The sequence below is a fragment of the Terrapene carolina genome, unplaced genomic scaffold (assembly GCF_002925995.2).
Source record: "Terrapene carolina triunguis isolate 2854851 unplaced genomic scaffold, T_m_triunguis-2.0 Scaffold113, whole genome shotgun sequence".
NCBI classification, from domain to species: Eukaryota; Metazoa; Chordata; order Testudines; family Emydidae; genus Terrapene; species Terrapene triunguis.
Window position 1 is genome coordinate 16,403,189 of NW_020664464.1, and position 17,637 is coordinate 16,420,825.

The 17,637-nt window shown below is 41.5% G+C and overlaps 1 protein-coding gene across 1 annotated transcript in view; it reads right to left on the reverse strand.

Moving 5' to 3' along the window:
* Window positions 1–2,555: 2,555 nt before the first annotated feature.
* GLIS3 (GLIS family zinc finger 3) overlaps window positions 2,556–17,637 on the reverse strand; it is a 191,571-nt gene continuing 176,489 nt past the window's right edge. Inside the window, exons 8-9 of the mRNA XM_029911701.1 lie at window positions 5,585–5,767; window positions 2,556–4,003 (exon numbers count right to left, since the gene is read on the reverse strand). Of these exons, the coding sequence (XP_029767561.1) occupies window positions 3,867–4,003; window positions 5,585–5,767 (320 nt within the window). The 3' untranslated portion in view covers window positions 2,556–3,866. The remainder of the gene's footprint in view (window positions 4,004–5,584; window positions 5,768–17,637) is intronic.

Sequence of the window (17,637 nt, forward strand, 5' to 3'; positions counted from 1 at the left end):
GCATTAACATTGCAACACTTCAGCAACTGGTATTAGTAAACTATGATGTCTTTATTTTTTGATACAAAATGCTATTTGAAACTACATTTTAATTCCAGTGTAGACCCCTTTCTCCTGTAGATATAAATACACCATTTGAATATGAGGACAAAGAATAATATAAAAAGAATTATTGCAAATTATTTAATTATAATATTGTTTAATGTTCATTTTCTAAAATAAAAACATCTTTTAGATTTAATCCCTTTAGAAAGTTAATATTTTCCAGCAATCTAAAACAATAACAAAATCTCGAGGCACATGTATTGCATGTAATTCAGTAACTTGCGTTAAGCTGTGTATGTTTTTACAAGCACCAGTTTTCCTTTGTGATGTGACAAACAATTCTCTATTTAAATATTCAAGAAAACAGTCACAGAAGAGTTTTTTTTTTGTTAAGTATCCAGCTGATGCAAGATGATCTCCTGAAGTTTATTGAGAATGATAATGAAATAATTGTGAAGTATCTCTCTTTCTCTCTTGATATATAAGTAAACATGGCGTATCCTTTTTGCAGAATGGTAGCTCATCTCTATGTGCTTCTGGAGGCAGTATTTTAACTATTTTGCTTTAAGATTAAGGCACTTTACAAGCTGTGCACGGTAAAAAAATGTGATTGACTTGCAAGAGTATTTTTTTCAAATTTATCTGACAAAAAGGAAAACTCTCACCATCCTTTTTTGTTTTGTCTTCTTTCTTCTACCACTTCTGCCATGTCTTTCTTTATAAGCCCCCCTCACTGGATAGTTTGTATGTTCAGAGATTAGAAAAAGTATTTCAGTAGCTTCAAAGGTCAAAGAGGTATATATCTGAACTCTGCAGTTATTTTTTCGCTTTTCATACACAATGAGTGACAGACAAATCATGGACAACCATGTCAAGGTTGCAATAAGGAGGAAAGCTTTTAACTGATTTGACTGTCCAGAGTCACAAGGGGCCCAATCTTGCTCCCATTGACTTCAGTGGTGTAAGATAGAGCCCTGTGAGCCTGAAATTGCAACTTTAAGCATGCCTACAACTCCTGCTGAAGCCAAAGTGAGTTACGTTTGTGCAATGACCATAGGAGTGGCCTTAATATAGGAGAAAATGAAATCTCCAGCAAAGGCTAAAACTCAGGGTTAATTTGTTGGGCCAGATCTTCAGCTGATGAAAATAGGCTGTATATCCAACTGTGCTGCACTATATATAGCTCAGTGCAGATGCTTTAAATGAGTGTGCAACATTATTTACCATAGCAAACAGGGCGATATGATGTCTAGGCACAATGATGTGAGTTAAGACAAAGGGCCAAATTCATCCCTGGTGTCAAAGTTCGAATACAATAAGGATTAATTTTACACAGAATTTCCAGATTTATGCCATACTCTTATTGTTACTTTTGTATAGTTTTTGTGTGTAAGTACTTAATTTTGTTTAAATGTTGTATACTTTTTATGGATAGAATAGAGGAAACTCTCCCAATTAAATGTATATGTCTAGATGTGATAGAATATAGAGCAGGGGTGGGCAAACTATGGCCCGTGGGCTGGATTCAGACCGCCAATGTTTTAATGCAGCCCTCGAGCTCCCGCTGGGGAGCGGTGTCTGGGGCTTGCCCCGCTCCGGCGCTCCAGCCGGGGAATAGGGTTGGGGGCCGCTCCATGCGACTCCCAGAAGCAGTGGCATACCCCCCCCCCGGCTCCTATGCACAGGGGCAGCCAGGGGGCTCCGCTCTGCACGCTGCTCCCCACCCCAAGCACCACCCCCACAGCTCCAATTGGAAGGATCCTCCTCCTGTCCTCTGAACCCCTCGGTCCGAGCCTGGAGCACCCTCCTGCACCCCAAACCCCTCATCCCCAGCCCCACCCCAGAACCCGCACTCCCAGCTGGAGCCTTCCCGCACCCCAACCTCCTGCCCCAGCCCTGATCCCCCTCCTGCCCTCTGAACCCCTTGGTCCCAGCCCAGAGCACCCTCCTACACCCCAGACTCCTCATCCCCAGCCCCACCCCAGAGCCCTCACCCCCCGCTCCCCGGCACCCAACCCTCCTGCCCCAGCCAGGAGCCCCCTCCCACATCCCAAACTCCTCATTTCTGGCCCCACCCCGAACCAGAGCCCACACCCCCTCCTGCACCCCAACCCCAATTTTGTGAGCATTCATGGCCCGCCATACAATTTCTATTCCCAGATGTGGTCCTCAGGCCAAAAAGTTTGCCCAGCCCTGATATAGAGAGTCCTCTGAGGCCTGGTGTTTTGCCAAATTCATCCCTGGTGCAACTCCAGCAAAGTCAGTGCAGTTAAATCAGGAATGAATTTACCTGACAGATCGTAACAGCATCTCATTATAAGCAGGTATTTGGACAATTTTTTTAAATGTATTTTTCTAAACTAATGAGTCCTTTGGAAAAGTTTTGGTCTATTCTGTGAATAATACGTCAACAAATTTCAGCATGCAAACTTGCTGGACTGCAAAAATTTCTTTGGATCTTAGTCCTGCATATCGTGTCAGGCCAAAGCATATATATATATATACACACATTAAGAAACCCCAAACGCTTTTATTCACAATATGGATGAATAATTTTAAAATAAAGTTTTAAATAAGTGATAAGAAAAGCTGCTTTCCAGGAGCACAGCAATGACAAAATCCACATCTCGACTGAGTAACTTCATTCCCCGCCTTGCCCATACACTTGTGGCTTTTAAGATGGCCAAACTGATTTTCTTTTAGCCTGGGTTAAAACTTGCAGGCCAGCCAAAGGTTAAAAAAAACACAACTTAACAACTCAGTTGTAGATCTCTGAATAACCTTGTACAAACATCAACAAACCCTTAAATATAGCATGCCTTATGGAAAAGGCCCATAGAATTACATAAGGATGAAGCCAATAGGAATCAATATAAATTTAATAGGGTTTCATACAAATTGCTTTAAAAAAGCTACAGAATTTAATGGAGAATGATATCTTTTCTACAGGTTATTTTTAACCTTCCTATAGCATTCTACATCAGGAATATAACTCTCTTTTAAATTGCATAGTATGGTTAAAAATTCTATTGAAAGTTTATCATTATTTATTAAATTCTCCATAGCAATGCTAATAAGGGCTGCTCAAATATAAAGGAAATCCTAGTGCCTTTTTAGTTAAACTCTTCTTATTCATTGTATAAAATGTTAAAATGGAAACAATATTGAAAAAGGTAGTAATAGCCATTCTGGAAGGTTTAAATTCTAGTGGAATGGAACAGGAAACCAAAACAAGGATTGCAGGAAATCCAGTACCAATGCTCTTTGGCTCCAAGAAGCCCCAACAATGCTTCTAGCTGGTGGTGCCATGATGCGTCTCAAATTGTTTTCCCTTTCTTGTCTTTGTGTGTATCTAGCTATGTAAGCACCACAGACAAATAGGTTGTGCAAGAAGGTGAGCCTTTTAAAATGTTTGTAGTGTTCTCTGGTTTTAGTTCTTAGATTCTCCCCCCCCAGCAAAAGTTCATTCTTAAATGATTTTGCCGATTCGGCTTAAAAAGATTACAGCCAGCAGCAGGTTTCTTATTCAGTATTTGAATTCCCTTTGAAAAAAAAAAAAAAAAAGTAGTGCTGCCATGCAGCAGATCAAAAGAAAAAGTAACAATTGCTAAAGTTTTGGCAAAGTTTTCTTGTTTTACCGACATTTCCCCTTTGACTGGCTGTTTTTGTGAGGTTGAGTGTCTGATGATTGCATTTCCTCCTCTTTCTGAAACATACATACAGCAGTCTTATGGAGGAATGATATTTGTAACATTTGTTCTTGACTATCAGAAAGGAAAGATGATATGCAATAGAGTATTGGTAATTATAATTAGATCATTTTAGCCTTCCGTATAGACAGAGGAAAGCTGGCTAGGACAACGATCCACTGCATTTATCTGAAGGAAACTGGCGTCCTCAGACCCATTGCGCAATGAATCACCAAAGATACCTGTTGACCCTGATGGAAGATCATAAACTGGAAAAGAGTACAGAAATCATTAATTAACACCTTCCAACTGTCTGTAATAGTTACACAGAAAAATAGCTGGAAATAGCTTTTAAAAAAAAATACATGGGTACTTAAAGGTTCAGATGAATTGCTTACTATGAGGGAAAACCTAGCCCCATTGAAATCAGTGGTAAAACTCCTATTGACTTCAATAGGACTAGGATGTCACCCACTGTGTATGTATAGACACACATTATATACATGCACACACAAATCAGATGCGCTCTGTGTGTGCGTGAATATATGGATGGACAGATCCTGCAGCTGCTCTACTGTGGAGTTTCCCATAACTGTGCAGTTTAGCTGAAGATCCTTTTATTTTGTCAATCTGCCTACTGCCCTTGGTTATGGGATTTCTACACACGCAATGTAAGATAAAAAAAACAGCAAACTATTGCAAGATTATTCTGCAGTGCAGAGGACCCTATCCTGCAAACACCAAATTTCAATGGGACTGTGTGCAGCACTAGATGTGTATTCAGGAGAATAACTGCAGAGCAGGGTCCTTATTTTGGATTTTTAAATGCTTGTGTAGATGGCTGCCATGAATCTTAAAACTGCCAGTTAGGTATATGATTGGGCTTTTAAGCACCTCACACCAGGATTTAGATGTGTAGCACATTTTAAGTGAAATTCACCCTGGTGCAGCGGGTGGCACATGGCCTATGTATCACTTATTAAGTCCCACTCAGGCCCTCAGGCGGTGTATCTACACTGCAATCAAACAACTGCGGCTGGCCCGTGTCAGCTGACTCAACCTTGCAGGACTTGGGCTGTGGGGCTATAAAATTGCAGTGTAGCTGAGCCAAAGCCCAGGCTCTGGGACCCTGTGAGTGGGGAGGGACCCAAAGCTCCAGCCCGAGCCTGGATGTCTATACTGCAACTTTATAGCCCTGTGAGCCCTAGTCAGCTGGCATGGGGCAGGTGCAGGTGTTTTATTGCAGTGTAGACATACCCAGGATAGATCATGGGCCTTGTGCGGGTACTCCACCCAGGTGTAAATTTGACCTTTTCAGGGTAGTATGCAAATTCTTATAGGGAGCTGAGAGTGAACGAGCAAATTAAATCTTGATAGAATTGGTGTGTGCACCACGGGCTATTGTTGTCATGCACATCTAGATAAATGAATTTCTTGACTAAGAAAATTATCTTGGGCAAAAAGGTATAAAGCAAAACCAATGGCTTGATTAGATGCTACAATGCTTCTAGGAGACTGCAGGAGTAGAAAGACTTCAGAAGGCTCAGAGGACAGTATTTCAAAGTGAATACATGAGCTAGTGCATGTCTGACCCTGTACAGGAATTCAGAAGCTAGAGAAACATACATACAGCCAACACACAGTCTGTATGCATGCCAGATGTTATAGAGATATGCCCAAACCAGATCTCCATAGCTAACCCCCACAAAGTTCCTATACACATCGGAACTTTGGGGTGGGGGGATCAAGCCCATCATCTCTAGTTGTAACTGAGAAGTCAGCAAAGCCTGGTTACATTTACAACTGGAATGTAGGTGTACAGGTATTTCTAGTTCACAACAGTCACTTACCTGTAATACCAGAATGTGCTGAAAAAGCTCTGTGGAAAACATCAAACCCCGCCTGGCCCATCGATGTGGGAACTAGACAGTCTTCAAAAGGAGGGACCATATTACAAGAGCCGCCATGTTGTATGCTCCTCTGAGCGTCAGTGTAATGTGGAGGGCAGAAAGTCTGTAGTTGCCCATAAAAGCCTAAAACAAAGAGAGGAGAGAAGACATTAAGATACCTTGATATTTTGTCTGGTTGGCTCAGATAGAGTGACAAAGAACAATAGCAATGACAAGCACAGTGGGTGAAATCCTGCCCACACTGAGGCCAATGGCAAAACTCCCATTTATTGCAATTGTTTTTCTGCCTTAATATCCGATTCACTATAACGTTCTCTGCAGTAATGCTTCCTCCATTAGATTTTGTCCCCACTGGCTCCTAACTACTTTAAATCCATCTTTGAACCATCCTGGTTCTACCACCACCTTTGTGGAGGCAGCAATTGATCAGGAGTCATTATAGGGAGACTGATGTTTTCATGAAAACACTTCCTTTCTTCTACAGTCCTGTTCAAAGATCTGACATCCTGCAAACGTCACTTAGCTTCAAGTTCAGGAAAAACTCTCATTAAAGATAAGGAAAGATTTGCCTGAATAAGGACTGCATAAAGCCATAGGATTTGTCCCTGGGTTTAAGGTGGCAGATTAAATCCTATCCAAGTGCTTGAAATTGACTCTAAGGCTGTTGAAGATGGTGGAGACTGATGTACGAGGCTCTGAATGATTGGGCTGCACTCACAACGTATACACACTCTCCCTTAGCTATTCCTGCATGTAGACAGGGTGCAAACCACCAAGGGCTTTATAGTTTAAATCCAGTATCTTTAAACTTCACCCAGAAAGTGTGCATGACTATCCCCTTGCCCATTAAAAGACGAGTCCAGGAGCAATACAACCTCAGAAGATTTTGTAAGCAAACAATCCATTGTCTAGGGGCTGGTGTGCCATTTCTCATGCTGAAGAATATGTAACAGTAAGTTATACCAAAAAGCCACTGCAAGGAAAAATCACCTCATCTCAAAAAGCAACTTAAGAAATTTTCTGTATCTCAAGTTTCTTCCACAGAAGTTGCTATCAACAGAAATGCTGATGTGTTAGGCTGACTCTTCTAACTAGTACAGTTAACTAACTGTCATATGACACAGCCCTCCTAGAGTAATTTTCTTTTAACTTCTTAAAGTAAATTTTTTTCCCCCTAACAGCACTAAAATCAGAAAAAGCCCATCTCTGGACATATCTGCAGTAAAAAAGTGATCGCTGCAGATTTGGGGCTATGAATCAAATTTGGATGAAAAATCTCTTCTCAAGCTGGAAGAAAAAAAAATCAGTAGCAAACTGGTTAATTGTAGTTTGGATGAGATGTAAAGTTAATGGAGATATCCTATCTCCTAGAACTGGAAGGGACCTTGAAAGGTCATCAAGTCCAGCCCCCTGCCTTCACTAGCAGGACCAAGTACTGATTTTGCCCCAGATCCCTAGGTGGCCCCCTCAAGGATTGAACTCACAACCCTGGGTTTAGCAGGCCAATGCTCAAACCACTGAGCTATCCCTCCCCCCATGAGCTATCCCTCCCCCCGTGAAGACAACTTTGCCAATTTGTGGTCATTAAAGATCCCAGCAGCTTTTCCTTATAATAGCAAAAAGTATTATAAGGAGGTGTTAAACCTAGCGTGATGGACAAATCTTAGTTTGGGTACTTACCAGGGACAGGCAAGTCAAATACATTAGCCCAGTAGTGCAAGCTTTAGTGCTGTTAAGCAGCCTAATATTGCACAAATATAATTCAGACAACGTCATAGTCTCAGTCATAGCCAAACCAAATAATTATAAATGCGTATTCATGATAACAGAGAATATTCAGCATCCATCTCTGGCCTCTGCTGATGTTAAGGGACTATAGCAGACTCTGATTTTCCTGGAAGTTAGCTAGTCCTGGCAGGTCTATGGATTGTCTATCCCCTAAAGAGTAGACATCTTGGTGATTTGAGTGGTTAAGAGAAGATGCAGGGCCTGTTGCTGACCCCTAAATAACTAAGAAATGAATAGCCAGCTACCTGATGACATGGAAGAAGGTAGAAGACCACCTAAAGACAGTTGAAAGTAAAGGGAGTAGCCCTTTATGGGATGGCATTGTCTCATGCAGGGTTGTATGGCTGATGTTCATTCTCATGATATTTATATTTGGGAGGAATGTGTCTAAATATCATTAAATTATAAGTCACTTGAATATGAATATCAGCCTATTTGTCCATCACTAATGATTAAAGAGTGCCCAACCTGATTCATCCAGCACTGACTTATTTATAAAGAATCATTTAAAAAAATTTCTAAAACTGCAGAGACTATTGAAAAATAAAACCCTTCCGACCTAGGATTGCTTTACAGGAGGGATCTTTGCACTTTGATAGCACCCTGCATGCAAGAGCTCAAAGAACTCTGCAAAACTGTTGTAGTCTAACTACGATCCAAAAATATTTTCATTACCTTTCCTAGGAAAATGTCTATAAAGGACATGTGCTAAGTGTTTATGCACGGATAATGTATTTCATAAATATTAGTGGGTAAAGCAGCAGAGAGGATACACTGGAAAACATGCTGTATCACTTTGTGTGGTACAATTGATTTCCTGCCAAGCTGGAGAAAAGATGTGCAATTTAGGAACTTTATGATTCTAATTATTTTTCCTTTGAGACTACAATCCTGTGGGCTCATTGAGGAAATATACCGATCTTGGCATGTGTCGCGTGTACATGTTTCAAAATGGAAAATTTAATACTTAAGTGGATATATATGGGCCAACATTAAGGATGGAGAAAGCAGTCTGAACCTTCACTTAGAATTCAGAAAAGGACCTATTTGTCAGTTTGTAAAAGCAGAGAGGAGTTTGATAAGAAACTTAGGTTCGCACACATTGAGATAACCAACCAATCTGTGTGCATGCATATACACACACACGCAATTTTGTCCATGTAAAAGGTTACATGGTAAAAAAGACAGCAAAAAAAGTTTTTTAAGTTGCTTTAAAAGTTTTGCTCTCAGATTATTTTCTTTGAGAGGGGAAGGGACATTGGTTTACCCTGAAAGAAGCAGAAAAACAATGCACAACAAATCTGACCTTTCCCTTAAAGCAGACAGCAAATGTGTGCTATAGGCATTGCTAATATACTGTGGGCTCCATCCCAAGAGAGGCTGAACACTCAACTCCCACTGCTTTTAGTAGGACTTGTGGGTTCTTAGCAACTCTTAGGACTGGGCTCAGTGTTTTGAATACTTTTGTATTAAAAAGTTTAATTGGAACAGAAATGAGCCAGCTTCCAAAGCATGTTAGCTATTTACAATAGATCTCCCCACTGCTCAGTGCTGACATTTAAGAAAAAAACTAGTAAAATAAAAAAGGAAAAACAATACTTTCTAAAACTCGATTTAGACCATTACTATTGACAAACTTAAAAAGTGCTCTTAAAAACAACTGCTGTCTCAACCAGCATTGGGCTACATTGTGAAAGTTTACTGTTGAGTCAGACCAGTTACCAGAAACACAATCATTTCAATCTACAGTAGTCAGAGCCAGCTGGCAAGGCCCAGTAAGACACATGCTGAAAATGTTCTTTCATTGCTCTGAACTCATTCTTTATTTGTGCCTTTTCACAGCATCCTATTCTTAATGCAGAACAGTCTGGCAATAACATTGACTATTGCAAATTGTAGCCTGGTGCAATCACTAACTGAGCCCCAAAGTAAGCATAACGAGCCAAGTCCTCTTGTCCCTCCTCACTCACTGTGAGGCAAAAGAATTTTGTCTGAGTAAGCATTGTACATTTTGGCCCAATGTAAAGAGAACTGCTGTTTTGTGCAGACATAACGGAGAAAAAAATAGAGAAAGCACACAAAGCATTTAATTAATTAACAAATTCATCAATCATTTTTAAGCTGGAGAGAAAAATGCTGTATTCTTGGAATGCCTGTAGATAATAAACACTGTAATGTTAAAAAAGACCTAATGAAATCTTCAAGTATTCAAATGTATGTATTTATATGAACACTTTATGTCACCAGCTTACACTCAGCTATTTTAGACCCAACCCAGCTTCATGGAAATCAGTGGGTATACATCAGGGTTGAACTTGTCCAAACTGGTTTAGGTTAAAAAAAGAAAAATCGTGTTATTACAGATAGGAGATATATTGTGGGAGAATAGCAAAGTGAAAAATGACAGCAACATTTTTGTTTGTTTTAGCAAATGTAGTACTAGTAAGAAAAAAAAAGTGCTAGATGGACACAACCTTGCAGATTGTATGTCCAGCAGCAATATACCTCAGACAAGAAGGCAATTCAATCCCTTGCCATTCTTGGCCTCACAGCTGGGACTGCCCACAAGGGAGCTAAACTGTGGTAGTGGTTTCTGTGCTCTGATGCAACATCTTTAACAGAACGTCTAAGAGACTGGTTTAATGAAGTTCCAGTAGCAGAATCACTCTTTAGGTCTATGGTTGTAGACTCTATTATTTGCACTGTAACAAAATTATTATACGCCTCAGTTTAGTGAGGGATACTGGGGATGAGGCATCAGACTGGAAGAAACCAGTTGGACTTTCCAAATCCAGCTGGAGTTTGAAGGATTGACAGTTAGGAAAAACATCTTTTTATACACTGAGCAAGTTAATGTGTAAGTCACTGAAGAACAGTAAGCACAGAATCCACTATGCCTTTTTTATAACTAAACAGAATAAGAGTAGTAGTGCAATTTAAGTTGGAGTCTGGAGCTAACAACTAATAGTTTATTTTTATTTCTAGCCATTCCTCCAAGTTCTCACGACAAGCTGATAAAACAGCAAGCACAGAAATAAATAAGACTCATCTTAAAATAATTGTGTCTGATCTACATAAAAATGAACATCTAATTCATATCCTATCACAGCACACAAAGGAACCATGTACTGTAAGCGCTGATTAATAATGGACCCAAAGCATTACCTTTGGCGATACCAGGGAAAGCTGAAGAGACAGCTGATTTACTGCTCCCAGTAGACACTCAAGAATGTAATAAAATACATATGATAAGATAAAAAGCAAATGCAATTCCTGTCAAACCATTGTAACATTCCAAATGTTTACAGCAAAAGTTCATACTGTGGCACTGTGCCCCAGATGGTGTGGTAGGCCAAGTCAGCTTCATTTTGTTTTGTTTTATTTGTTTAAAACATCAAACTCGTTACCAGTAAGCCAGATGTTTCTGAGTTTGTGTTTTATTTTAACTAACCACCACCTCCCTCTATTCAAATTTATTCAATATTATTAATTACCCATCCACTTGACATGGCAAATCCCAGCTGTAAACATTGGAATTATAGAACATAGTGTGTCATTAATACCACCAGGCATGGCGGTTCCACCTAAGGATTGAAAACATTATCTATCTATCTATACACACACACACACACACACTTATTTCAATTGTGTTTCCTTTCTTTTAAGTGCTGTAGTCAAAGACTGATGACTTCCGGACACAAGGCAAGCAGTTATTTTCTGGCATGATAATGTTATTTCCTGAGAAAAATGAAATGCTTATAAACAGAATAAAAGTAATAGCTGTGTACTTTAAACAGTTCTTCTAACAAAACTTATCCTGTACCAAGCTGAGGGGCTGACCCTGAGAGGTGCTGAGCTCCTCCCATGTACTGAGCATGTCTAAAGTAGGGTGAAATGCTGACTCCATCGGCATCCATGGTGCAACTCCCATTGAATTCAATGGAGCTAGGATTTAACCTCATGCCTTATAATAAACAGTGATGGGGTGGTGAGGGGGGAAGGGGTCCTGTGACCTCAGTATCAGTGGAGGTCTCTGGGACTGCAGGGCCCAGAGGGGGCCCCGGAAGGCCAATGTCTCCTCATCACAGACATTCCAGAGACCAGGATTTGGTCCATATTTCACTGTGAAAAGAAAATACATATGAGTGCCCTGTAGAAAATTGAGATGTCTGATCTCCCCTCTGCACAGAAGCACAGTGAGGACTGTTTTCCTGAAAATTTCAGAGGACAGTGGAGTTCCCTCTGTGAGAAACCTTATTTTGTAATGCAGATTTCATCAGCTCTCTGCAGAATCTCACAAAGCCTTTCCTGATCCCATTCTCTGAAGGACATCACTGTAACAGACACGGTGAGTGAAATAATATATTTTATTGGACCAACTTCTGTAGGTGAGAGAGACAATCTGTCAAGCTACACCGAGCTCTTCTTCAGGTCTGGAAAATGTATAGGTCAGATATAGAGTGATCGCTTTGTGAAACATGTTCACCCACAGGTGATGTGATGTTTTTGTTTTTTATCATTTTCCTGTGTGAGTTGATTTGGGAGTGCTGGATGAACACTTTTCACAATGCTATCACTCTATATCTGACCTATCAATCCTCATCCTCAAAGGAAACATGCACCTCATCTTGTGGTGCTATAAAATGGTGTTTCTTGGTGCATATTTCTACTATTTCCATTAGACCATGCAGGCTATCAAACTAGAGTGAAATGATAATTTAGTGATGTTTACGCTATTTAAAAAAAAGAGAAATGGGTCACATCCTGTATTGCCAGAAGGCCTCCTAGTTGTGGAATGACAGACGTTTTAAGGTGGTTGCTTTACGAAGTTAACAATTTGAATTACTTTTGTAGCAACTAAGTTTATTTTCTTTAAAAATCTGATGGTTCCCAAGACAAATAAAGAATGCATAATTGTTACTTTGGTAGCTGACTGAATAATTCATGGCAGGCAATATTTGGGCTTGTCTACATGGTGCGGTAGTATGCATCAGTGGAAGGTGAATTCCAATGTGCATCAATGTGTCACACACTAACTGGCCCACATAGAACCTGCTGGCTTGTACTAAAAGTTTCCTAGTGAGCACTAACTTAGTCCCATTTCAAACAGTACTACATTGACATGCAATAGGGAATGTTTAGTGCGTGCCAGCAGGATCTACACAGATCAGTTAATGCACAACACGTTACCACGAAACAATTCAGACACCACTGCTGCACACTGCCACACTGTGTAGACAAGCCCGTTGTTCCACTTTTGGCAATTTTCTCCACTGAATGATAATCACAAGTCATTTTCTTCTTTCATTATTCAGCCAGCTCTAGCTACTACCATAAACCACAAATAGGTAACAAGTATGGTCCAGACTTGAAGTGTGACCAGATTGTTATTGCAGAAATGACCAAAATGATAGCAGCAGCAGCAAATATCATTGTACGGCGTTAGACAGCTCTACTCCCCAGTGGACTTTGCCTAACTGGATATTGTAAGCACAACAAGATCCTTTTACTACAAAGACATGGCTTTTCATTATGGCTAGCTCCTGTCCCTCATTGCCCCCACCTCATTTGTTAGTTTCTTTAATCTATTATGTCTGGTCTTAAACTAAGGCCCCAGTCCTGCAACTGCACCCGGGCTAATGGAACTTTCTGGGTATGTCTACACAGCAAAGAAAAACCCCACAGCTGACTCAGGCTCAGGCTATGGGGCTATTTCATTCCTGTGTAGACTTCCAGGCTCAGGCTAGAGACCAAGCTCTGGGACCCTCCCACCCCACAGGGTCCTAGAGCTTGGGGTCCAGCCTGAGCCCGGAAGTCTACACAGCAATGACACAGCCCCACAGCCCAAGCCCTGGAGCCCGAATTGGCTAGCATGGGCCGACTGTGGGTGTCTAGTTGCCGTGTAGACATATCCTTTGTCTACAATAGCCCCATTGACTTCAAGAGGGCTCCATACGGGAACAGGGATTCACAGAGCAGATCTAGCCACAGGATCAGGGCCTATAACTGTAGGTTCTCCGGTGTCAGGACTATCTTTACAGCACCTAGCACAATGGAGCCCTGACCTAGTTGTGGGGTCTCTCGGTGCTATCAATAGTATACAAATAATTTCTGCTTCACAATAATTATGCTTCATGTGCACAGCTCAATACGTTGCCTAAACGCCATGTAGGCACTTCCAAACCCACATGCAGCAAGCAATTCTACATATTTTTTATTTCACAAGAGAAAGTCTTCAGATATGACTATCTTTCCCGTGGAAGGAAAGGGAATATTTACTCCCTCAAACAATATTCTTTAAGGAAAAGCTCTGTAGTGTTCTGATGTTGGATATCCCCAGAAACAAGGCATGAGATCTCAACAGCTGCCAATGTTCTTCTAAGAAACAGCAATACCACAAGGCAAGTAGCTGACAGAGTATATAAGACGAGTCAATCTTGGACCTGCCACATCATTTCTTTTTTAAGAGTTAGCACTCTGAGATTTCCATGAGTTTGTAAGATGTTCAAGTTTTCAGCAAGAGAAACCATTTACAACTTGTTTTGTTCAAGAGGCTTGTTGGCAATGAAGTTCTTTCTTCCTTGGTACAGCCAATTTAAACTGAGCTGACAAGTTTAAGACTACATATTAAGACAGAAAAATGTAACCATTGTTTGGTAGCAGATTGAGCTGAAAGTTCAGTGGCTATAGTTACCGCCCTCTAAATCATGAAAAGGCAGGTTATGAACTGCAGAAGGCCGAGGCTAACAGAGCTTCCCACAGCCACCTGATATATACGAAATAGCCCAGGCTGATGAAGTAGCTCCATGGTATTCTTCTAATACATTATAATGACGTGACTTAGGAAGATTGAAATCCTTGCGTTGCTACAGGGAAACTTAGCTGTGAACTCTTGAAAAAAAAAATTTTTTTTTTGAAATGCCAAAGGGAGAGTTTAGTCCAGTAGATCAGACTTACAGGATAAAGCTTTCAGTGTAGTGCAGGGAGTGTGATATAACTGTGTATAACTCTTGCTGAAGTGAGAGGGAGTACCCAGCTAACAGCGCCCCATGCTAAAAGACAGACTGTATAATAACAAAAAGTTACTTAACATGTGAAATAAAAACATAATTTACATTTGTAACATTGTTACTGTAACTTACAGTTTCTCTTGAATATATAGCTGATGAAATCACACCCACATCTCATTGATACCTGCTTTAAGTGCAAGGCTCAGCACTGCCTCAAATAAGAGTTGCTATTGATTCCTATATGAAACCCACTGACAAATTAAAATTTCCAACAAACACAAACTTTACTGAGCAAGGCCAAAAGTATAAAGTAAATAACAGAGGTGGGTCTGAAAAAGATCTGGAAACATGTCCTGGCCCCCAAAGCTTGGGGGTGTCTCAATCATGGGGTTTGGTCCAGGCCATGAGAAAGAGAGTGAGTGAAAGAAGAAAGCTGCACAGTGTGGATCCTGAGTTGGATTCAAACCCACAAACCCAAAGTTCCTCCATATGCTGGATGTTTCAAAACTGGGATTTTTGGCTCAGGCCCATCTCTAATAAACAATGCACGTAATGGACTAGGTCTCTGGTCTCTCTTAAATGCTCTTTGTGCTGCTGGAGAGGCGCAAGGAGGATTCGATGCTATAAGGCAGCTGCTGAGGATTTCCCTACCACAGAAAATGCTGAGCTGGTTTCAGGCCCCTCAAGCCATAAGGGGTATTCCAGGATGGGCTGGGAGTTTGTCAGAAGCAGGGCCTCTTGGAGACCATTATCCACTAATGACAGTTATTGTAGTGACAGCCTTGTTAGCCCCTGGAAGCTTCCAGAGTCTTGGGGACTGGAGGAGTTAGAACAGGGGTGGGCAAACTACAGCCCATGGGCCATATCTGGCCCACCAGCCATTTTAATCCGGCCCTTGAGCTCCTGCTGGGGAGCAGGGTTGGGGGCCACTCCGCACAGCTCCTGGAAGCAGCGGCATGGCCCCCCTCCAGCTCCTACATGTAGGGGCAGGCAGGGGCTCTGCTCTGCATGCTGCCCTCGCCCCAAGCGCCGTCCCTGCAGCTCCCATTGGCCAGGAACCGCGGCCAATGGGAGCTGCAGGGGCGGTGCCTGCGGACAGAGCAGCGCACAGAGCCGCCTGGCCACACCTCCACTTCGAAGCTGGAAAGGGGACATGCCGCTGCTTCCGGGAGCCGCTTGAGGTAAGTGCCGCCCGGAGCCTGTACCCCTGAGCCTCCCCCTGTGCCCAATTCCCTGCCCCAGCCCTGAGCCCCCTACCGCCCTCCGAACCCCTCAGTCCCAGCCCCAACCCCAATTTTGTGAGCATTCATGGCCCGCCATACAATTTCCATACCCAAATGTGGCCCTCAGGCCAAAAAGTTTGACCACCCCTGAGTTAGAAAAGTGGAGTAAAGCCACTCCAAGTCCACTGAGAGTCAGACTAGATGATCTATTTATTCCTTCTGGCCTTAAACTCTATGAATTTATGACAGCTGCTTTGGCATACCTGGATATCTAGTGGAATAATTAGTCCATTTCTCTTATAACAATGCTTTTGTACTGGATAAGCCATAAGTGGACAAGCTTATTAGCTAATGAAGAACACCCAACAATAAGCTGATGACATCCAGTTGTATACCTCATATTCCACAAATGTAACCAGTACCATATGTCACAATGCCTACAAGAGATTAGCTCCTGGGTGAAGAGAAAGCCGGCTCAGATTGAACCCATATAAGATCACGGTGATGCTGGTCAGAAAGGGTAAATGCTTCAAAGAACTAGACTGGACTTTGTCTTTCCTTTTCACTGAAGGCATCCATCCTTCAAATCAGTAAAACGCCTTGGGGTCTTGTCTGAATCATCACCAAGCCTAGACAATCAGGTGCCATCAGTGGCAAATAAAATTTAAAAAAAAAAGGAAGAAGTAGAAGCAGCAGCTGTTGCCCCTTGTTCCTTCTGCAGCTTGCTAGGAAGATTTTGTTATTTCTATTGTGATGATAGTGCCAAGATATCCTGATCGAGGAACTGGGCCCCATTGTGCAAGGCGCTGTACAGCCTATAAAAAGGCAGTTTCTTCCTCACCTTCTCCTCCCTGATAAGGATGTTGATGATGATCCATGCAGTGTTGTTGTAGCTGTGACAATCCCAGGATATTAGAGAGACAAGGTGGGTGAGGTAATATCTATTATTGGACCAATTTCAGAAGCTGATTCAATAAAAGATATTACTTCACCCACCTTGTCTCTCTCACGATGATCCGGGCATTCATTTCCTCCAGACTGGATTATTTTAACTTATTGTATCTGGCACCAGATATGAAAGTATTGCAGAGGCTCTATATGCAGAATATGGCGGCCCACCTCCTCAACAGGATGGGCTGATATGAACACTAGAGTGAGCATTGGCTCCCAGATTGCCTTGTTAGTTTAAAACCTTAGTTCTGATTTTCAAAAAGATCAGCTGTCCAGGCCCCAGCTGCATCAGTGACTTCATCTCCACTTAGAAACTGCCACAGTGCAGCTTTCAAAGCCCAGAATGAAGCTGGAGACAGTATTTACAGTTAAAAGAAGTCTGTCTGTGAAATGAGATTCCAGAGTAGATCAGGCTAATCCAGAGTCTGACCACCTTCTTGGCAAGCAACAAGGCTCTGCTCTTGGAGAGTAATGGTCAGGAGATTGCAAATACTCCTGTTCAAACAAAAGTCTTTGTTCATGTGCACATGCAGGCCATTTGCTAAACAGTCAGGTGAAGAAAGCATGAATGCTCATGAATGTCAAAGGCCATGAAAGTGGGTGAATCGTATGGATGTTCTGAACAGATGTTTGCAAATACTGTTCTAAATCATTTGATCAGCTCTAGCAATGACAGACCACAGAACATTTAGTGTGACATTTTAAAAAAACATGCTCCCAATTTGTGCATGCAAAAATGAGAAATTGCATGTTTAACTTAGAGGAAATAGAGCTGTCCATGTCAACATATTTTCAACATGTTAAGGTCATTACCATTCTGACTCAACATCAGTAAAAATTTATTTTCAGCTGCTGTTAATTTTCTTCTTGGCTACAAAGGCTTATGTTTGAACAAAGAGGGAGAAAGAAGCTGTTACCATAGTGCAAATGAGAACACAAACTTGAAAGAACATGTATGTTAATGAGCAAGATGGCCTTCATCACTCCACAACTGCAAGGGAGAAAAAATGTCTGATTTCTT